General features: G+C 38.5%; 1 protein-coding gene across 1 annotated transcript in view; it reads right to left on the bottom strand.

Annotated features, from left to right (window-relative positions):
* Positions 1–23,213, bottom strand: part of PLA2R1 (phospholipase A2 receptor 1) — a 168,344-nt gene that overhangs the window by 42,773 nt on the left and 102,358 nt on the right. The window contains 3 exon segments of the mRNA XM_021004945.2: positions 1,013–1,158; positions 5,132–5,334; positions 18,335–18,504. Of these exon segments, the coding sequence (XP_020860604.1) occupies positions 1,013–1,158; positions 5,132–5,334; positions 18,335–18,504 (519 nt within the window).

Here is a 23,213-nt window from a genome sequence, read left to right as displayed (position 1 = left end):
ATAGTTTTTGTCTTTTTTTATTTCTTTTGTCATCCCCTTCACGTGCCTTATATGACACCTACTAGCCGGAAGGTGCTCTGTCAACAAATGCTTGTTGACCAAAAGCTCTGCTTTGAAGAATTTGATGTGCTCTATGAACACATGAAAACTCTGTGTTATTACCAAGGCAGGTTCTAGTTTTGCAATATTAAGAAAATGAAGATGAGAACTCCCTAGACTCTGAACTGATGGGAAAAGAAAGAATCCAAATACAAAACCAGGAGCTTCTTTGTTCTTTGTCTTATGGATGGATGACTTTGCAAATTAGTGCGCATGCACTTCTATAGGATGCCAACATTCTTTTGAGTCAGTGTCTGCTTCTGATCTCAAAGTAGGAGCCATATCCTAACCTTTCCGTGCAAGTAAGCTTAGCTTTTCCTCAAAAGGTATTAAGGCTATCCTCAAGACTTGGTTGGCTAGGGGCAGCTAGGTGGCATAGTGGATAGAGCACTGGCCCTAGAGTCAGGAGGACCTGAGCTCAAATCTGACCTCAGATACTTACTAGCTGTGTGACCCTGGGCAAATCACTTAATCCTGATTGCCAAAAAAAAAAAAAGACCTGGCTGGCTCAGGGGACTAAGGGCTGAGGCTGTTCACATCACTTCCTCATTGCCTTAGTACCAAGGAACTCTCTGATGCTTAGCAGACCATTATTTACAATGCAGGCACAGGGGCTTCACTCAACTGTTTCAACTCAAGATGTTCTCAATGACTCTCCATGCTGAATATCCTTCTCCTGCTATGGCAAGTAAATCTCTTATTAACCACTGAATAATGAATGACCAATGAATGTATCATTTTTTCCAATATACAACAGAAACTACCAAGGGCCGAGCCCAAGAACAGGCCTCCAATATCCTAAGTCTTATAAGAATATAGACGCAAATTCCTAGAATGCCTGGTGGAAGGTAGCATGGCTGAAAAACTGAAAAATCATCTGAGAAATTTTCAAGATAAAATAATATGTATTTACCGATTAAATTTTGTGTATAAAAGCTCATTTACAAAATTCTCTTCCTCGATATGAGAAAAGCTTGCAAGATGTGCTCCAAAATCTTCACAAAATGCTTCAGCCTCTCTCCATGTTCTTTTCATCAAGACTTTCTCACTATGGAATACCTGTTGTTAAAAAAAAAAAGGAGGCAACCTTGATTATTCCAGGCATAGAAATAGCAGATAACTAACCTATTTGTCAAGGATGTGTTAAAAATTTAACCCACGTAAGGGGGAACTAATTGTGAGCTCACTTTATAGAAATCTTCCATGATGGCTAGTTAGACCTGAGGGAGCGAGGGCCCAGAGATTAAGAAACAAATTCAGGGTTGGGATGAGAGAACATTAGTTGAGGAATTGCTGAGGCATTCATTACAGGGGTGCTAAATCTTAGGTAAAGTTGTGCCTATATTCTCTAGATTACCATTCAACTGTTCTCATCACAGGGAATAAATCTGTATTGCCTTTTATGGTACAAATCAGGGAGTTTCTGCCCTTGGGGCACTTACACTCTAGCACTACAGACTATAGACTTCTGAAGGCCATTTAAAGTTGGGAGTCTCTTCAAGTACAAAGGACTCGTGAAGGAAAATGGCATCCATATCCAGATAAAAAACTGATGGACTCTGAATGCAGATTGAAGCATCTTTATTTTCACTTATTTCATTCTTTCTCGTGGTTTTTTTCCCCTTTTGATCTGTTTCTTCTTTCACAACTGTGACTAATATGGAAATATTTTTACATGATAGCACATGTATAAACTATATGAAATTGCCTACCATTTTCAGAAGAGGGGAGGGAAGGAGGGAGAAAAATCTAGAACTCAAAATCTTATTAAAATGAATGCTAAAAAATTCCTTGACACACATGTGACTGGGAGAAAAAATAAAATACAATTTTTTTAAAAAGCTGGGAATCTCTTTATCTGAACTCAACCTGTCTTTGATACCAGTCTAACAAAACTTCTTGATACCCTTCTCTAGACTTTTTGCCTTTGTTGACCTTGAAACAACTTGCGTTCTAACCTCTATGGATCACATCCTGATGTTCTCACCTTTTAATTATAACTCAAAATGTGCCTCCTTCTTGATTCACTCTAATTCACAAATACCTACCCCTCTCATACCAATGATTGCTGCATATACTTGTAGGATCAACAAAATGTGAATTGCGGCAATGCTTTCCACAATAGTTCCATTCCTCTTCTTGTTATGTGTATAAGGACATCGTTTTGTTTCTAAGAATTTTGTAATTGCAAATGCTATTCCTTCCTCTGAGGAACATAAACAGATCAATATTGCTTGCTATGGAATATATACATGCATACACATGTTTATACAAAACTATATTAATAAGTAAGTTCTTTTTTCCTTGTTAGACTCTTTCTGTAATGGGAATTTATCCCTGCATCCCCTGTGGAATCTGAGTTAACATTTCACATGTAGAATCCCATCCAAGTTGGACAAAACAAACAAACGTAAGTACCTCGATAAGGCTTTCGATTCCCTACTTGAAGAAATAACCCAAGGCCATTGTCCAGGCATTCCTCTGCATCCCCAGAACAGTAGCATAGCTCCTAGCTCCTAGGACTTTGTAAGTACTTAATAAATGCTTGTTAACGACTGATTATCACCTACTGGGTCACTGGCATGTATCTTAGAAGTGATTATTTTCCCTTGTTTTGTTTTGACTTTTACTCAGAAAATGTCCTCTTCTCTTCCCTCATGTGGATACAGGGTTAACACATAATCACTCATTTTGAGAGGCATTGACCAGCAAAGAAAAGAATTGAAATGAGTAGGAGAAAATAATTATCTACTCATTTTTAAATGTCTTGAATTTACAGAGCCTATATTTTAGTCACTGCAGTGATTGGCCCTAATTTAACATCTTTAGTGGTATGTCTGTGTGATATGGAGGGAAAAGCATTAGACTGGTCTTCATGAGGCCCGAGTTAAAATCCGAGCTCTGAAATTAACTGGTTATGTAGACTTGTACAAATCACTTAATCACCTTGGACCTTAACCAAGTCAACAAGCATTTAGTAAGTGCTTACCGTGTGCCAAGTACTAGGCTAAGCACTGCGGATACAAAACAAGGCAAAATCAGTCTCTAATCTTAAGGAGCTCACAGACTAATTATGAGAAAAGGATCTGGATAAAATAGTATCTAAAGTTATTTCAAGAGCTATGATTCTAAGAACTTTATGTGTTATATTTTATGGTATACAATGATAAATTGATTGCATGCATATCTATTGTTAGCTTCCTGGGGGATTCTAAGGTCTGTGGCGACAGAGAGCCACATCAATTTTATATTTCTATGAAAAGAAACATAAGTCTCATGACCAAACCAAAGAGAAAAAAACTTTTCCCCCCTAGTTGGGCATCCTTATTTGTATAAGGGCACTTTGGCCCAAGGTTAGCATCCTCTCCAAAGTCTTCTATATCAAGTTCTGAACAAAGACGAAATGCCAAACACTAGGGGCAGCTAGGTGGCGCAGTGGATAGAGCACCAGCCCTGGATTCAGGAGGACCTCAGTTCAAATATGGCCTCATACACATAACACTTACTAGCTGTGTGACCCTGGGCAAGTCACTTAACCCCATTGCCCAGCCAAAAACAAACAAACAAACAAACCAAAAAACCAAACACTAAAATGCCAACCTTTTGAAAAAAAGATTTTCAAATATGGGTAAAGGAATAATTGTTCTTCAATAATAGACTGTAAAACTGGTAAAACATTGGATCTGTGATCTCACTAATAGGAATGTTCACTTCATTAATACAGACTTTAATTCACTCCAAGCTCATCGGGGCTAGTTCTTGTCCCTTTCATTCCATAAACCTTTCTTTGAGGATCTATTCAACACACAGTGATTGACACACAATAGGTGCTTAATAAATACTTGTTGATTTGACTAGAGGTCTTCCTCTAGGCCTTTTAACATTCCTTGGGTACCAATGACTCACTAGACTGTCCTTCTGTTATCATGGACATAATTGGTCCACCTCTTTTTTAAAGCATATATATCCTTAATGATAGCCCTTAGACACCACTTCCAGTGTACAAGTTACCGGTGAAAATGATAAGACTGTGGAAATTAAGCTGATGATGGGCAAAGCTCTAAAACCATTTGTAGAAGAAAGATGTTTATGTGTATGTCATATTTATACATTTGTTGTTGTTATTATTATTCAGTCATTTGGTCATGTCCGACTCTTTGTGACCTTCCTGTCCACGGTGTTTTCTTGGCAAAGATACTGAAGTGGTTTGTCATTTCCTTTTCCAGCAGGTTAAGGCAAACAGAGGTTAAATGACTTGCCCAGGGTCACACAGCTAGTAAGTATCTAAGGCCACATTTGAACTCAGGTCTTCCTGAATCCAGCCTTATTCCTCTCTCCACTGAGCCATCTAGTTGCCTCTGTGTGTTGCCACACACACACACACACACACACACATATAAAAACAAATATAAATTGGGTAGAGGCTTCATGCTTTTGGGAAAATTTAAAGGCTACCCTTAATAGAATATAAGCTCTTTTGAGGTAGGAATTATTTCATTTTTTTATCTTCCTATCTCCAACATCTATAACAGTGCTTGCTACTGTATAGTATGTGTTTAATAAATGTTTATTGATTGATTGATTAAAGAGTGCAAAATTGTACTGTCCTATAACAAGGCTTTAATTAACTTATTTATAAATGACACAAAATCTATCTATTCTTATTTCCAGGCATTTTCCACTCTGGTCTTCTAATATTTCCTTGAATTTTACCAACATTAGCAATAGTGATTAGGGCCTCAGGATTAATTCTAAATGGAAGGACTTCAGCACCATGAGGAACCCTGTAGTCTTTGGGGAAATTCTGAATTTGACTTTGTAGTCCACAAAATAACACCAGCTCACATTTATGGAGCACTTGACATCCACAACACATTTTATGTGCATAATGTCACCTGATTGTAATCGACTATAGGAAGGGAAATGAATTCCTTCTGAATTTGTAATAATCACTTAGGTCTTCAGGAAACATGGATCAAAGGGGCTCAAACGTGAACTGAATTGATAATCCTAACAAGGTCTTTGTTTTCACCTTGTAGCAACTGGTGAGACTGGGTTTTGATTCCCATCCCAAAAAGCAAGGATGAAAAGGCCACCTCTCTTCATGTTCTGTCTCTTTCCGCACTGTCACCGGTTGTTTGCAAAGGGACATTGCTTTAAATCTCCTGCAGTCTTTGACTTCCCAGGAACCGGGGGGATTCCTTCCCCGAATAACCGCACAGCCTCCACTGTAGCCTAAAAACCGGAAAACAAGCAGATTTAACATCCCACTACAATACCATTTGGTGTTTAGGTGAGACATCTCAGAAATGACAAATTACTGACATCCTGTAATAAACATACTGAGACAAACAAAAGTAAAGGCACTCCATTGGCATGATTGCCTCATTTCCACTCCTCTCTGGTGAACAGAAATGACGATAGAAAATTCTAAGACAGAAGAAAGAATGTGGTACCTAGTCTCTGCTAAGCAGGAAACTCAGACACGGCTCTAAACACACATGACAGCCATAGGAAAGGGAGGGTTGCTTCTAGCTGTTGTCCAAATATCTGCCTTTTAGAAACTGAACCCTTTTCAAAGGTCAGGTCAATGTCATCTCCTAAATCAGGCCTTACTTAATTCACCCCTAATGTATTAGTGACTCCCTAAAATCATTTTGTATGTGTCTTAAGTTTATTTTTATATGTAAGTGTTGTTTCTCTTGATAGAGTGTAAGCTCCCTGAGGGTAATGGCTGTCCTGTTCTTGTCTTTTTTATCCCCAGCACCAAGCACAGTGTCTGACACACACAATGAATGCTTATTAGTCGACTGATTTTGCATGGCCACAATCCAACCTTCAGAATGTCTTAACCATATTATCAGAGTCGCCCAGGCTTGATTTAAGAAGAGAAAGGCAGTAGAGCCCTCCTCTGGGAAGCCTTCACCAAGGAAGCATGGCATAGTAGAGAAAAAAAATACCAGAATTTGGAGTTAGAAAACAAGAGTTGGAATTCTAGTCTTGTTGCTCTCTATGTCACTTCACTTCTATAGGGCTCAGTTTCATCTGTAAAATGATATGTTTGGATAAGATGACCTCAAACATCTTTCTTAGGATCAATCATAGAATTTTAACTGGTAGAAACCATATAGATCATCTTGTCTAACCTTCCTATTTTATCAATATGTGACTGAGACTTCACCAGGATAGGATTTGAATCCAGCTCTTTTGACTCCAAAGCCAGTATTCTTTCCCCTGTACTTTACCATCTCAAGAATTTATGAGCTCCCAGTTGGTAATATTGCCAAGAAAATCCCAAATGGGGTGAGGAAGGGTCAATCACGACTGAACAACTAAACAAGTTGGCAATAACCTCTACCCCTTGGGCATTAAACAGTAATAAAACAGGTAACATGTTATTTTGTATTGGACAGCTAGGTGGCGCAGTGGATAAAGTTCCCACCAGGAGTCAGGAAGATTCATCTTCCTGAGTTCAAATCGGGCCTCAGACGCTTACTAGCTGTGTGACCCTGGGCAAATCACTTAACCCTGTTTGCCTCAGTTTCCTCATCTATAAAATGAGCTAGAGAAGGAAATGGCAAACCACTCTAGTATCTTTGCCAAGAAAGCCTCAAATGGGGTCATGGGGAGTTATACATTACTGAACAATAACAAATGAAATTCTTTTGTATTATAGTTATTTATGCAATTTATATATTCATTAAAGTTTTACAAAGACAAAGGCTATGCCTGTTCTAAACTCTACCTCCCCCACATCTAGCACAACATGCTGTATCTGCAGAATTAGGGTGCAACATGGGGAAGTGGGGATAGAACAACCCAAAATCCACCTTGTTGTTATACTCCATAAGTTTAAAATGCACTTTATTCCATGGGTGCACTTTCAAGTTGGCTGTTCACAAGGAATACATTCTCCCAAAGAAGCACTGTTATAAATGGCAGCTAAATGTCATTTTCCTATCTCTATTTCTCCCCTCTCTTCTTGGAATGGCCTATACTTATAGTCTTCTTTACTGAACTATTTAACTCATCTTTCAAAGCACAACTAAACTGCGTATTCCTTCATTCTAACCAGAAAGGCTCTTTCTCCTCCCTAAATCCCCATAACACTTAAAACAAAAACAAAACAGACTTCTTGAAATGCACTGATCACATTCTTTTATTATTTGTATCACTACTTAGTATTTGCATATTTGTTTTATCTTATTGGAAGGTAGGGTTCTTTGTGAAGGTGGAGATTATGTCTAACACATCTTTATATACTCCATGATGCCTAGCACAGTGCATTGAATACAATAGGCACTTAAGCAATGTTTGTCAAATTAATTAATAAATTAAAATTGAGTGTGCTTTTAAATAACTTTTAATAATGCTCTTTAATGCACTTTTAACAACTGAGCAGCATAAATGTTACATGCTTATTAAAAACAGCATTTGAAAGTTCAATTATTTTAATTTTTAAAATATTAATATGTTCACTTTATCTTGGTATTTCCAGCACCTAGCATAGTGGCTGACACATAGTAAGTGCTTTTTAACTCTTGCTGATGGATTGGTTGAGGTATAAAGAGACTTGTAAGGGGAGGAAGTTCTAAGTTGGGCATGGATGACACTATTTCCTTATTATGTCTATTCTTACTTCAAAATTTATGCCTTTTTATTAGTACTATTTATTTACACTATTCCTACCTATCAACCATGATTCAGTTCATAAATGGAATAAGGAGAGGAAGAAATAAGGAGAGAAAGAGAGGGAGGTGAAATGAAAAAGGTGGACAGAAAGGAAGAGAGAGAAGGAGAAAGAGTTTTCTAAGCAAGAATTAGAAGAAAAGAATTAGGAAGAAGGAAGGTAGTCAAAGAAGATGTACAAAAGAGATTGTCTGAGATGGAATCAACTGAACTTTGGAAAACAGTGGAAATGGATGACCTTAGAACATAGGTGATACACTCGAGGGCCCAAAATGAGATGGTGAGAAAGATAAGTTGAGTTAGACAATTCCCTGCTACCCACAGTTCAATGTTAATATCCACCCAAGACATTTTGTTAGTTACTTAGCACAGGGAACTGGGAGGATTTCATCTCAACATTTATAGCCTTTTGTGTGTGTGTGTGTGTGTGTGTGTGTGTGTGTGTGTGTGAGTGAAATGGGGTTAAATGACTTGCCCAGGGTCTCACAGCTAATAAGTGCCAAGCGTCTGAAGTTGCATTTGAACTCAGGTCCTCCAGACTCCAGGGCTGGTGCTCTATCCACTGTGTCACCTAGCTGCTGCTCATTTACAGGCTTTCAGAGGTGGAAATGATCCTAGAAATTATCTAACTAAACCTCTGTTTTTACATATAAGAAAATGGGAGTCAGAGCGACTTGTAAAACAGAAGAACCAAGGCCTGAACTCAAGTATCTGATCACCTGCTCCAGTCCTTTACCCACTGCACCTTGCTGTCTCCCTAGCTGCCATGCCTCCAGTGTGGGCAGGTAGAAAGCAGAGGCAGCAAGTATAGTCAGCCATTTCTATCGATGGTGGGTTTATAATTTCAGGTTTCTTCACTTGGAGTATACTGGCTAAAATACATTCCCTAGCTAGATTGAAGGCCTTATGGGAAATGCTGAACTGCTGGAAATATATCTTTAATTTCATTATGGAAGCTGGGACTTTACAGCAGAAAAATCTTGCCTACAGGTTGGAAGAAAAAAAAAACCCAGAGTTTTTACAGAGCATTGGAATCAGCAAATTTAAAATGTAATATACTTTTTTTTGTTAGTCTTGCATTTTGTCTTACTTTTCTCCATAAGGCAGTGATTAAATAGCTTTGGTTTTCGACACTGTAGAAATCTAACTCATCTTCATTAGTGAAGAAAGGAGATGTTTGTAAACCACTATGAAGATGAAAAGTGCTGTATGAGTGTTATTGGTATTTTAAAGTGGTTACCTTAATGGAACATTTGACCTAAATTTTAGAGACTCAGCCCCCAAAGAGGCTGTAAAGTGGTATAATAAAGGGAGGCTGGGCTAAGGGAGATACAAACTGAATTTACAATCCCGTATCGTGGTGATGCTTGCAAAGCTAAATAAGAAACATAGGACGTAGCAAGTGAGAAAGTCAGCAGAGTTTCTTCTCTTAGTTGAAGAGATATTTCTCAAGTTTGATATCTCCCTCAAGAAGAAAAGAAAACCTCAGGAAGTTTGGACTGCAGTTTGTAATGCTAGAGCAGGAGAGGCATCCCTAGTTTTTTCTGAGGGAAATCCAAGCTGTGTCTTCTCTGAATTCTAGCTTCCAACACAACTCCTGGCTACTCTTTGAAACTCTCTCCCTGCCTCCTGCTTTTATCTCTCCTGGATGCCTTCATCGTTTCTCCACAACAGCGTGCCTCCTGGAAGGCCACTTCATTGCTTCCTATTCTGTCCATATTATTTAGCTGTGCAACTTACACAGTGACAACTCTGCAGAAAGGCCTTGCCATTCTCTCTCTTTCTTCTCCCTTCACCCATTATCTTTCAATCTTATTTTTCATCTATTTTTTCAGGCTTCTTTCAAGAGATTGCCAGAATTTTCCCTTTGAGATCAATCTCTATTTCTAGATTGAGAACAACTGAAGGAAGAAACTTTCCCTGAGCCCCCAGATCCTATTCTTTGCCATGTTAGAGTGTGAGAAAGTCCATCCTTACTACTGAATCCATGACTGCCCACCATATCTTCCAAGGCCCAATTGAAATTTTTTTTAAAAATCTATTTATCCATTACAACTGTTTGTTCCTTTTTCTGATTCCAGAAATTCCATCCTTTGATGGTCAGCAAAGATGGCAATTATGTTAATTCATTCCAAGTGAACCTACAGCATTGTAAGCTTCTTTTGATGGCAGGAACCATGTCTTGTTTATCTTCATATCATTCTGGGCCTTGCATTTAATAGACACTTAACATAGAGATGCTTTGCATTATATTACCCTACCCAAGATCATTTCACAGTGATATTCATAGGTTCATAGGCATTAGAGGTGGAAAGGACCTTAAAGATGAACTTAGTTCAGTCCCTCTGTTTTTCAAATAACACCATTGTGGTTGCAGTTAAATATAGATAGCCCAAGGTCACACAGGTATTAAGTAGCAGAGATGAGCTTAGGACTCCACTAAAAGCAATATAAGAAAAATGGACCACAATGTGGTAACACACTGTTATAACATCATTTTGACAATCAGATGGCCAGTGACAACCTGAGCTAATTGTTTCTTTATGTTATTTTGCACAACTGTGTGCTTTTGCAGATCTAATTAACAATATTGCAGGTAAAGATTTGTTCAATGAGTGAATGAAATGGGGAAAATTTGTATCTACCACTATGAAGTGATTCATAGGAGGATGTTAGTGGCTTCTTTGAAACATTTAGTCTGAGCTGGCTGTCAAGATGATGTTTATACCTTAGAATAAGGAGATTTTAATCCACGAAGTCCTCAAGATCAATTTGTCCAACCAGAAAAAAAAAATCACACGCTGGGCCTTTATTCCATTTTCTACCTTGCTTTCTATCTCCGCACCAAATTTCTACTCTATGGGAAGGAAGCAGGGCAATAAATACTCTTTGGGTGACTCTTGAAATGGGACTGGATCTAACACAGATTGATCTTTCCTTCATAACTACCAAAGGTAGCTAAAAAAGGGATAAGAAAGAACAGAAAACTTTAATGAAATTTACTTTTGAAAAATGGAGCTTTTTCATACAAGCATCAATTTTCAAGCTGTTATAAGGCTGGGGGAACTCTAAGAAATCCCTCCAGCTTTCTTTTTCCTGATGTAAGAATCCTCTATACACATCTTTAAGAAATTATCTCATCCAGCCTCTCTTTAAACAATTCCTGTGTCAAGGAAACTCAGAATCATGAGGAGTTCCTTCCTTTGTTGTTCATTGCTAATTGTAAGCAAAAGTTCTTCCATTTTGAAAGACTTAAGAACTTGCTCAACATAATGATTAACTATGATTTCAGAGGTAATGGACTGATATGCAGAATGAGACACATCTTTTGGGACAAGGCCAATATGAAAATTTGCTGTGCTTGAATATGCACATTTGCTACAAAGATTTTGTTTTTCCATTCTGTTCTCCCCACCCCTACCTGACAGAGGGGAAAGGAGAGGGACGGAAAAAAATTATTTTTATTTTAATTATAAAAAGAAGAAAAAAAAAACTCTTAGATACATTGCACCGAAAACAGCTACCCTATAGCTTCTATCCATTAATCCCAGTTTTGCCTTATAAAACTAGAGATTAAATCTAATACCTTTTCCACACATCTGAAGATATTGATCACAGGTTTTATATTCTGTAGTGTAAACAACACTAGGTGGTGTAGTGGATAGAGTAAGACTCATCTTCATGAGTTTGAATCTAACCTCAGATACTTACTAGTTGTGTGACCCTGGGCAAGTCACTTAACTCTGTTTGCCTCAGTTTCCTCATCTGTAAAATGAACTGAAGAAGAAAATGTCAAACCACTTCGGTTTCTCCGCCAAGAAACCCTAAATGAGGATCACAGAGAGTCAGATAAGACTGAACAGCAACACCAATGACAATGTTATTCGTTAATATGATAAGGTTTTGAGATCCTTTGGCATTCTGACCACCATCCTCTGTGTGTGCTCCAGGTTGTCAACATTCATCTTAAAGTGTAGTTTTCAGGACTTGTAAGAAGTGATGCTGAGTGAAGTAAGCAGAACCAGGAGCACGTTGTACACAGTGACAGCCACATTGTGCGAGAACTAACGTTGTTAGCCTTAACCCTTCTAAGCAATGCAAGGATCTAAGACATCTCCAAGTCTCATGATGGAAAATGCTATCCACATCCAGAGAAAGAACTACGGAGTTTGAATGCAGATCAAAGCATACTTTTTGGTTCTTTTTTTTTTCCTTCTTCTGTTTTGTTTTATTTCTTCTTTCTTGTGGTTCCTCCTATTGGTTCTAATTCTTCTTTACAACATGACTAATGTGTAAATATGTTTAAGAGGAATATATATGTAGAGATTATATCAGATTGCATGCCACCTTGGGCAGGGAGGCGAAGAAAACTTAAAACTCAAAAGCTCATGGAAGTGACTGTTGAAAACTAAAAATAAATTAATAAAAAAATTCTAAAAAAAGTGTGGCTTTCAGATCTTTGTAGTTATTAGCACTTCACCTTTCTCAAATTATCTGCATAAATTTATTCCTCAGTTAATTTTAATCTCCTTGAGGGCAGGTATTGTTTTTCATTTTCTTTTTGTATCCTGAACACCCAGCACAGTGCCTTGTACACAGGAGGTGTTTAATTAATGCTTGTTGAATTGAACTGAGTTAAACTGTGAGCTCCTTGAGGGGCAGTGCTGCTTTAGCCTCTGTTTGTATCTCCTATGCTTCACACAGTGCCTGGTGCAGGCTGTTGTTGTTGCTGTCATTTCAGTTGTATCTGACTCTCCATGACCTGATTTGGGGTTTTCTTGGCAAAGATACCAGAATGGTTTGCCATTTCCTTCTCTAGCTCATTTTGCAGATGAGGAAACTGAGGCAAACAAGGTTAAGTGACTTGCCTAGAGTCACACAGCTAGTAAGTGTCTGAGGCTCGATTTGAGCTTAGGAAGATGAGTCTTCCTAACTTCAGGCCTAGTGCTCTATTCACTGCACCATCTAGCTGCCATGCACATGGCAGGTGCTAAGTGCTGACCGTCGATGAAATGTCATCTGACTTGTGCAGAACACTGCATAGCAGTTATCTTCCTTGTTGTGGACTCCATACTTCTATAGCAGTTGAAGGTATGCTGAATTTGGAGCCAGACGAGCTGGGTTTGTGTCCCAGCCGTGCTACTTGCTTACCTGTGTGGCCTTATGCAAGTCACTTAACCTAAATCCTAGCTCCTAGTTCCTCATCTATAAAAAGATAAGGGTGGATCAGAAGGCTTTTAAGGCCCCTTCCAATTCTGAATCCATGATCCTGTATTCCTATTAATGTGGTCTAAGATGAATTGGAGTGGTTTTTTTTTCTTTTTGTGACAGTTAACACTTGTGACTCACTGAATATGCAGTAAAACTAATGAGTTTTTTTCACAGTAAAAATGTGAAAATGAAGTCTCCCTCATCCTGTACCTGTACAACTGATTTTATGTGAACTCCAGATATAGGACTTTAAATTTATATCTATGAAATTTCATTTTGTTAGACTTGGGCTGACATTCCAGCTTCCTGAATTTTTAAAAAAAATCCTTATTCTGCTACTTAGTGATTTCTTCCAAGCTTCATGTCACCCACAGTTTGACAAGCATACTATACTTGTCTTCACCCAAGACATGGATAAAAATGATGAAAAGAAACAAACCAGAGAAGCAGAGTTCCTGCAGACCCACTTCTTGACCACCACTGATCCTTCATCAATGGTCTTTGTCCAACGAGCTACAAATTGCCCTGATCCTTCCAGCTGGAGGAGATGACCCCCCCTTCCCAATCTCTCATGCTTCTGTGCTTGGCCTCAACTCTCTCACGTTCTCATTCTTTTAGAAACATTTTAATGTTTTAAAACATGCCTCATTCTGATTTATATTATGGTTTTTTGGTCACATTCCATTATTGGCATATTAGTCCATCGGGATGAGGACAATATAATTTTTCCTCTTTGTTTCTACAGCTCCTAACACAGTGCCTTGCAGAATCACAGAATCTCAGAGCTGAAAGGGGTATGGGGCACCATCTGTACCCAGGCAAGAATCATGGCTGATAATATCCCCAAGAGGTCATTCAGCACAGACTTGAAAAGCTACAGGAACCCAGAACCTACTATTTCCTGAGGTAGCTTTCTGTACTTTAGGAAAACTCTAATCTTAGAAGTTTTACCTCACATTGAACAGAAAACTGTTTGCAATTTTTAAGTAGTTGCTCTTATTTTAGCTTCCTAGGGCCAGACAAGTGTAGTTGCCCTTCCGCAGGGAAAGCCCTTCAGGTACTTGAAGACAGTTACCATGTTCCTTAAGTTCCCTTTTTCTACAATCTAAACACACTCAGTACTTTTAAGTCCTTCCTTCCTTGCTCCCTCTCTCCTTTTCTTCTTTCCTTCTTTCCCTCCCTCTCTTCCTTCCTTCCCTTTTCTTTCTTCCTTTCTCCCTCTTTTCCTCCTTCCTTCCCTCCCTTTCTTCCTTCCTTTCTTCCCTTCTTCTGTTCCTTCCCCCCTCAGATACTTACTGTTTGTGTGACCCTAGGCAAGTTACTCAACCTCTCTCAGCCTCAGTTTTCTCATCTGTAAAATGGGGGTTGACAGGGGCGTCCTGGACCCTGGCTTCCTAGGAAGGGCGTGGAAGACCCCGACCGCCTCAGATGACGGTTACGAGGAGGCTCCGCCTCTAGGGTAGAACAGGGGAGGGGCGCAGAGTCTTACGAGGCTCGGGAGGGGGGTCCTTGAAGTGTATATAACGGGCTGAGAACAAAGGATCGGGGGGATCCTCCACAATAAAGAGCATATGCCACACTCGCGTCCTGTCTGGTCCTTGAGCCCACCTTTCCCCCAGGGTGGGTCCGGAGACGTCCGAAGCCCAGCTCCCAGGGAAGGAGACGTACCTGAAGGGCCCGGCCCGGGTCAGGGGGTCATAATAGCAATTATTTCATCCTACAATAGCTGTGTCCTTCTCAAACATGTTTTGGGAGTGCAGATGCTAGGGGTCTCTGAAGAGTAGTCCTCTTTGTCCCAATGAGTATAGGTCAAGTGCACATAAAGGTATGCACCCAATGGTGCCAAGAAATGGGAAATCCAGTGCCACTGAGAGATGTAAGTGAATTCACTAAAGTAACTGAAACAGTTTAATAATAATAATAGCTAATGTTTACATAGTACTTCATGGGTACTTTGCCTGAGATCATTGAACATTTTTTTAATCTTTTGATAATTACTTCAATATATTTGGTTTCTCTTGTAATCCTATTTATCTCTCTATCTCTCTCTCTATCCGTCTGCCTATCTATCTATCTATCTATCTATCTATCTATCTATCTATCTATCTATCTATCTATCTATGATTTTGTGCATTTGAGAACAGTATTCTGTGAAGCCATCTTTAGGCTTTATTAGACTGCCAAAGAGGTCCAAGATACCAAAAAAAAAATCAAGAACCCCTCATATGATGCTTTAAGATTTGTAAAACACTATATGTCTGCATGTATATGTGTATATGTGTATGTGTATATATATGTATATGTAAATTTTCATTTGATCTTATAAATCTTATGAAATAATTGCTGTAGACAGATAATGAATAACTTCCAATTTTGCTCACAAAATGCTCTTTGGCACTGTCTTAGCTGACCTATTCCTTCTCATCAGAGACAAAACACAACTTCATTTTAAAGGTCCAAATCATGTACATAGTGAATTTAAACCTCGAATCATTGGCCCCAGGGTAAGTAAGGAAGACCCTAGTTGTAATCACATGTTTTAATCAATACTATTAATTAGTGTGGATCTGAAATATTTCTCCTGGTCAATGACCTGAATTTTTTATTCCTTATAAAAGAGCACATACCACAAATTTGCTTTTTGATTGAAAATGGCAGAACTGTGAAGCCATCACTAGGTGATTATTTTGTTGGTAACACACAAGGTCACTGCTTTGGCTGAGTTTATGAAAAGCAGTCAAGTTTCCTGTTCAGTGGTCAATTTATTAGTCAGTCTTGGCCGGATTAAGATTCTGACACAGAGGCTGGGCTAATGGATTCTTTTGTGACAGGTAGAAAAGAAAATGTGATTTAGGGTGGTGTTTCTGCAAGCTGCAATTTAAGGGGAAAACTAAAACACAAGGGCTTTTATATTGCCATTTTCTTCAAAAAGATTTACATTTTCATCTTATTCAGAGACAATTTGCTCACTGTCAATCAGCATCAACAACCAAACTGAGCATCACAACGGTATTTTTGCTTAGGGAAAAGGGAAGACAAGTAGTGCCAGTCAAATAAATTACAGCAGAAACTTACTAATGACAGGGAGCTCTGTTAGATATTCCGAGTTTTACAAACATGCAAATATGCCTCCTTCTCTTCCCTGCCTCATTCCCCCTCCCCCACTGGCCTCCTGACATAGAAGCCAAGGAATTTTACTTCCCAGAATACAGTTCATTTATTTTGACAAGTGTAGTTCTTCATAACAATGCTCCAAAGTGTATTAGAATTGGTGCTTTAGTTTTCATTCAGAGTAAAAATACTTTTATTCTGAATAAAAAATGAAAGTACCATTTTAAATATATCATTCTTTGTAGTTAAATAATATTGATGCTTTATTCCCCCCCATTTCCTCAGTATAGTTCCTCTCTTCAGTATAAAATAAGCAAAAGTAACATGTATAGATTTGCCAAAATAGTTATTAAATAAATGAACTAACCCCTAAATATCTGTTAAAATGGCAGCCTACCCACCAATCCTTTGGTAAGGACCAGTGGTTAGTGAGTAGATTAAGACATAAAGAGATATAAAGGATTGATATTCATGAAAAAAAGGCTCATTTTGTTCAGTGATGTGCTGTACTCCTTAATTAGTGTGGTTAAAAAGTCACCAATTTCCAGTCTTCTTAGACTAATGACAATATATAGCAGTCTAAATCATCTTTCCCCAAACTACTAAATCCTGAATCTAGAAAGAAGTCATAGACCATGTAAGTCTAATTCCTTTACAAAATAACTGGGTTGAAATTCTTTAATTGTACATTCAGCTGACTTAATGGTCTTTGATCTTTCCCTCTTTTACTCTTCCTTTTTCTTGAGATGCTGAGGGGGCCTTTCCACATTTTAATAAGGCCTTAAAAGACTGAGGAAGTCAGTCTAGGAGTGTAGATTAGAACCAGAGAATGTTTTAAAATTGTGCCAACCCACCAGGGTTTCTGAACATCAAGGACCAATTTAGTACACGGTGGATTTTGATGAAATGGAGTTCCTGACCTTAGAACATGGGCAGGCATTGGGGTGTAGAGTCCTAGCATTGCTTTGGTCTAGCAGTAATTATCCCAACTACTTTGGTCCAGTCACCAAATCCTGCTGATTCTTTCTTCCATTCTCACTGACGTTACCCTAGTTCAGATCCCCATTGCTCGTCTGGGTCACAGTGATATTTTTCCCTAACTGCTCATCCCAACTTCTGTCTACCTTGTCATACCACTAGCATGTTATTCTTTCTAAAATCCACCCTTCTAGTCTTGTTATTTCTCCAGTCAAAACCCTTCAGTGGCTGATCTTTCATTTTCGTATCAAGTCCAAATCCTTGGAACTTCCTTGATATGGCCTCAATTTACTTTTCTAACCCTATTTCCACTACCCACCTACATATATTTTATTCTCCAGCTAAATAAGGCTCTTTATTATGTCCTATACACAGCTCATGGTTTCCCCTGCTCCACCTTTGCTGAAACCATTCCTTGGACCTGAAATTACCTCCCTCAAATCTCTGCTAGTCAAAAGAAAATCTGGTTTTTTTTTTATGCCTACTTCAAAATCACCTCCTCTGTGAAATAGTTCCTGATGCCAACTAGGTAGCACATTGAATAGAGTATTGGACTTAGATCCAGAGAGATGTGAGTTCAAATCCTGGTTTAGACATGTGATACCTGTGTGAGTCTGGGCAAGTCACTAAAACTCTCTTATAGTTTCCTCATTTGTAAAATGGGGATAATACTAGCGAACCAAATAGGATTATTCTGAGAATCAAATGAGTTAACATATTTTAAGTAGTATGCAAACCCGACATAAATGCTAACTAGCTATCACTATTATTACAACCCTGGAAGAAAGCTATTTTCCACTCTTCTGAATTCTCATGATACTTTCTTTATACAACTCATAGCCTTAGGTACATATTGCCTTATATGATGGCAATGTGTCCATATCTTATTCCCCTTTCACTATATTCATGTAGGTATAGTAATAGCCCAAGCTCCATGAAGACAAGAGAATAGTTTTGACTTATTTCTGCATCTCCCAGTGTCTAGCAGAGCACCTTGTGCATAGAAAATTCTCAATAAATAGTTACTAAAAGAATGAACTGACCCTAAAACATCAATAAAGATGGCAGCCTACCTACCAGTCCCTTGGCAAAGACTGGTGGTGAGTGAGTGGATTAAGACATACAGAGCTTTTAAGGAAGAGAGAAAAGGAATGGCTTGATGAATGGGAGAAATTGGGCTAGAAGATCAAAAGAAGCAGCATTAGGGAGAAGAATTCAAGTTTATGTTGCAGTATGTTTTACTCACTTGGTTGATATTTGTTCCAGTTTGTATATTGCACTGGCTCATCCTTTTGCTCTGCTGTTTTCCAAGTGTATTCTCCTGTAACATTTTGGTCTTGAAGAGCTATCCAAAAATAACTGTCCTCTGTTTTTACCACACTACTGATCAAACTGGTAATAAAAGCCTGTTCAAACCTTAATAGGGGAAATGGGAAATGATTATATTAAGTTTCTCAGCAATAAAAAATGGCATTAAAACATAATGAGGTGCACAGAATGGTACCAGAGTAAGCAATTCTGGTGAAACACTTAAAATATAGAACAGGAAAAAAAATCTGAAAACCTCGAACATGACTAATAAATGCTAAAATGTCGGTCTGATTCCCAGAAATACATCAGAGAAAAAAAAATCTGGCCTTTACTTTTCCTGCTAGCATTATAATGATTCTAGCCAGGCCTCTCTTGGGGGAAGGTGAGGGCAGTGGTGGAGGTTACTGTGTCAGTGGCAGAAACCTTAAGTCATTGTGGTCCCTCCACAAGCCTGGGCCACACACAGAGCCACAGGGCCTGGGTTGAGAGTGGGGCAGGAAGGAGAAGGGGGGAGAGAGGAGGGGTATTATTCCCCCCTGAATAAACACATACTGGCAATTCCAGTGTGTTGACATTAAGCCACTTTCCTCATGCAGGGCACAGTGTAGTGTGTATAACTTTCTTTGCTTTTTTTTTTTAAATGCATATAGAGTTAATAGCCATTTACACAAAAGTATAGATAACCTTGGGAATTAATCCCAGCATGTTTCCCTATTAAAGCATTCATCAGTTAGCTGACTGCATGGTTTTTGGTTTTGAAATTGCTTCAGCTATGTTCTCTTCCCTAACACAGATTGAGAGTTGACTTCATCTAACATATATGTATGTGTGCTTCTGCCTAAATTTTAATAAATCCGTATGTATTTTGTGAATCCCGCACACTAAAATTCGGATTTTTACTGTTGTTTGTAGTGACAAGAATTCCATCAGTTCTACACATTGCATTTTCTCTTTGTTCTGGATCCAGACCTGTGATTTTATTATTTTAGGGAACTCCTGGTATGGAAACCCCTTCCACTGCTCCAGACTTACAACTCACTTGTGACCTACTGTCTTGGAGAGTTATTTGGAACACCGAGAGGTTAAGGGGCTTGCTCATGATCACATAGCTGCTTTGGGTCAGAAGTAGGTCTTCTTCACACTAAGGCTTTCCCTCCGTTCTCTCAGGTAGAAGTGACTAAATAGGAAACGTTGTCAAACTTGGACACTTAGTTATCAGGCCTATAGCTCAGTTTTACTTACAAATACACTCCAGATCAATGGGGATCCCCCTGACCAGAGCTGCACAGTCACTGAAAAGCTGAAGTTTTGTATAACTACCCAGCAAACCTCACAATACAACTCAATAAGGCATTTTTATCTTTTATCTTAAAAGCTGTGGCTTTGTAATCCTTGTCTGTCCCAGAGAAGCAATGTGACTGCTCACAAAATGAAGGTGATCTCAGAGATAGGGGGAAGGAAACAGGGCAAAATGGGGTTTCCTTAGGTTTTCCCCTAAATATTTTGGTAATACCAACTAATTAACAGCACTTCACGATCTCATGCACCAGTGGTTCTTCCTCTTGTAGAGGAAGCTGATTTTTATTTATGTTTGGTGAGTGTGTTCTGTAGCTGTTTTAGCTACTGAATCCTAAGAGATTATTTTTGATATGAGAAAATTATTTCTCTGAGTATTAGTGGTAGCACATTGGAAAAGCTGTTTCACAAGGATGTAAAACTTGACTGAATATATTGTGACTTATTGTGATCTCCCCTCATTTTCATCAGTTTCTTCTTTCAAAAGAGGAAAGCCCAGTGTCCACTTTCCTCTTTGAGACAGATTAGCATGATTGTCCCTGACTCGGTGACTGAACTGGGGAGTGAACCAAGACTGTACAGCTAGTCCATGGCATGGCTCAGAGTTCATAGGTTCATGACTCTAGAACTGGAAGAGACTGTAGAGCCCGTCTAGTACAATGCCTGCCCCCACCTTTTTTTTTTTTTACAAATGAAGAAACTGAGGCCCTAGAGAGTTAAGTAGCTTGCACAAGTTAATACCATACAGATAGTAAAAGGCAGAGCTGGGATTTGAACCCAGGTCCTTGACTCCAAGTTCAGAGGGAAAATTCAACATATTTTGCACTGCACCATGCTACCTTCCCAATGCCTAAATTAAAGGTCTACAATTTAAATGACATTATTTATGGATTAGAGGCAATGTGCACACAGACAGCTAATTTCAATTCCTTAAAATCTGAGTTCAAGCCTTGCCTCTGATAAAGCAGAGAGACCCTGTATGACCTACCCAAGACAACTCTGTGTGTGTGTGTGTGTGTGTCTGTCTGTCTGTCTGTCTGTCTGTCTGTCAATTGGGGTTAAGTGACTTGCCCAGAGTCACACAGCTAGTGAGTGTTATGTGTCTGAGGCTGGATTTGAACTCAGGTCCTCCTGACTCCAAGACTGGTGTTCTATCCACTGCGCCACCTAGCTGCCCCAAGATAACTCTTAAGACTATGAGTTGAACAGAAGGTGCTAACTTGCATTGGTAAAGGGAGCTTCCTTTTCCAGGAGTTTCCTATACCAATGAACTCACAGAACTAGTCCCTAATCCTTTACCAATTCCATTTCCTGGGTGGCAATCAAATTACTGGGAACTGTTTAAGCTATTGTAATAACAGTATCCATCAGCTATGGCAATATTGTTCATGATTTTTTTTAATCTCGTTTTACTTTTGTCCTCTTGTAACTGTTTCAGCTCTATTTATTATTATCCAGAAAAGACATAGAATTATTTTAGTGGAAGAGATATTAGAAATCATCTGTTCTAATTCTCATTCTACAGATGAGGAGACTGAGGTTCAGAAAAGAGAAATGACTTGTCATAAGATCACAGACTTTAGGGGTTGTCTAGTACCCTTTCTTATAGATGAAGAAAATGAGAGATTAAGTGACTTGCACAAGATCACACAACTAGTAAGTGACAGAGCTGGGGTTCAAAACCTTTGTCCAAATCCTGAACATACTGCCTCATCCTTACCAAGTCTACCCAACGAGTTAAGGTCTCAGCTGGAACTCAGGTTTCCAGATTCCTAGTCCAGCACTTTTTCTTCTACATAAGCCTTTGGCTTTTTGAACAAGCAATGACCCATTTTATATCAGAAATAATGGAGTAAACCATAAATTAAATCCTAGAGCATTCAAATCAAACTAGACCTCTAGCTTTCTTACTACAGATTCAAAAAGATGGCCTTATTCATGAAAGAAAATGGAGTAAATATGTCTCTTCTAAATATATCTTCTAAGAAAATTAGCTCTACATATTCTAATTGATGAAGTAAAAAAGGAATGAATATTTTGTCATATTCCTCTCTATACCTGCTATTGAATAATGACCATTAAGAAGTTATGAAAACTTTGATATAAGGAAACAAATTATAACCTTAAAAGAGATTCTAAGCTTCTATAATTATTCATATGAGGATATCCCCAAGATTTGATAGAGCTGCTCATTTTGTTTTACTCCATTCAAAGTGTTGTCTGAAATGTTTTGTCAAGCCTTAAGGATAAAAAATTACCACCTGTACCTTCTTTGTTGCTACATATACTATTATTTTGAACTACATCTTTTTTTTCTCCAAGGAGTACAATAAGATGATAGTTTTTCATTTTATCTATAAAATCTAAGGGATGAAAATTTGGTACTCGTTTACTTACAAAGGCAATTTTTCTTGGGAAGGCATTCTGGGGCTCAATCAGGGAAGAATGCATTGTTCCAATCAACTCTAAGGTCAGAAAATGAGGTCTCCTTTTCAGGGAAGATATTCGAGGAAAATGCACTTTAGAGTTGTCATCAATTTGAAATTTAAAGTTGTTGCCTAGAGTGACTTATTTTCAAACTGCTCATGAAAAAAGAATTCTGAAGGCATTGATATCTCTTGAAAAGACCCGCATCTTATTCCATTTTTCAAAAAGAACTTTCTGTGCTTTCTATACTCCAGCATCATGTAAAGAAGCACCTTATTACTTGCATTATCGACTGCAATTTCCAAAATAAACCAAAGTATTTCTGATCCACGGAATAAATGCTGCTCAACTACCTTGTGGTGAAATAATATTTTTTCTTCTACAAACTAAAAAGACACTAGTATGGCAAGAAGAAGTTAAACATATTAAAGGAACTCTCCCCAGTCAATCAATCATCAAACATAACACACATAGTGTACCAGGCACTGGGCTAGACAATTGCCGGAGAATCAATTTGTTATTGTAATTATTTCTCTTTATGTCCTTTATGTGTGAAGATAAAACTGATCCACAATCAGTAGTATGTGATCTCTGAGCTGAGCAACTTCTTTTGGACTTCTCAAATCAAATAGCAAGCTGGTACCTATTTTTGAGGCACTTTTATTACTCAACCCCTACATAAAAGAATCCTGTCCCATTTCTACTCTCTATTGGACAAACAGGGGAGGTTGCTTTTCTTTTTCATTTTCAAGGAGATCCAAAAATAATTTCTTCTTATTCCCCCAATCCATCAATCTTATTCTGCTTTCTTCCATCCTTACCAAGTTGTGACCCCAGGTCATCGTTTCAATAATTCCTTCTCCTCTGCCTTGGAATCCTCACTTCTGCTGTCTCCCACTGTTCCTTCTCTGCTAATTCTCAACTTGCTAAATTACAAAATGGTGCCATCTGGATTCAATAGAAATGTGTGTGTTTAACCTGCCCTGGACTCACACTATTGATTAGCAATCCTTTTATTCATCTCTAATTAACTATCATATCCCCACATTGGCTTTTCTTAATACTCTTCCTTCTCCTCCAGCTTCCAACTC

This window comes from Phascolarctos cinereus, unplaced genomic scaffold (genome assembly GCF_003287225.1).
Source record: "Phascolarctos cinereus isolate Bilbo 61053 unplaced genomic scaffold, phaCin_HiC Scaffold_726;HRSCAF=1367, whole genome shotgun sequence".
Classification (NCBI taxonomy): domain Eukaryota; kingdom Metazoa; phylum Chordata; class Mammalia; order Diprotodontia; family Phascolarctidae; genus Phascolarctos; species Phascolarctos cinereus.
Note: the sequence above shows the minus strand (reverse complement) of the source record. Positions and strands in the feature narration are given on the sequence as shown.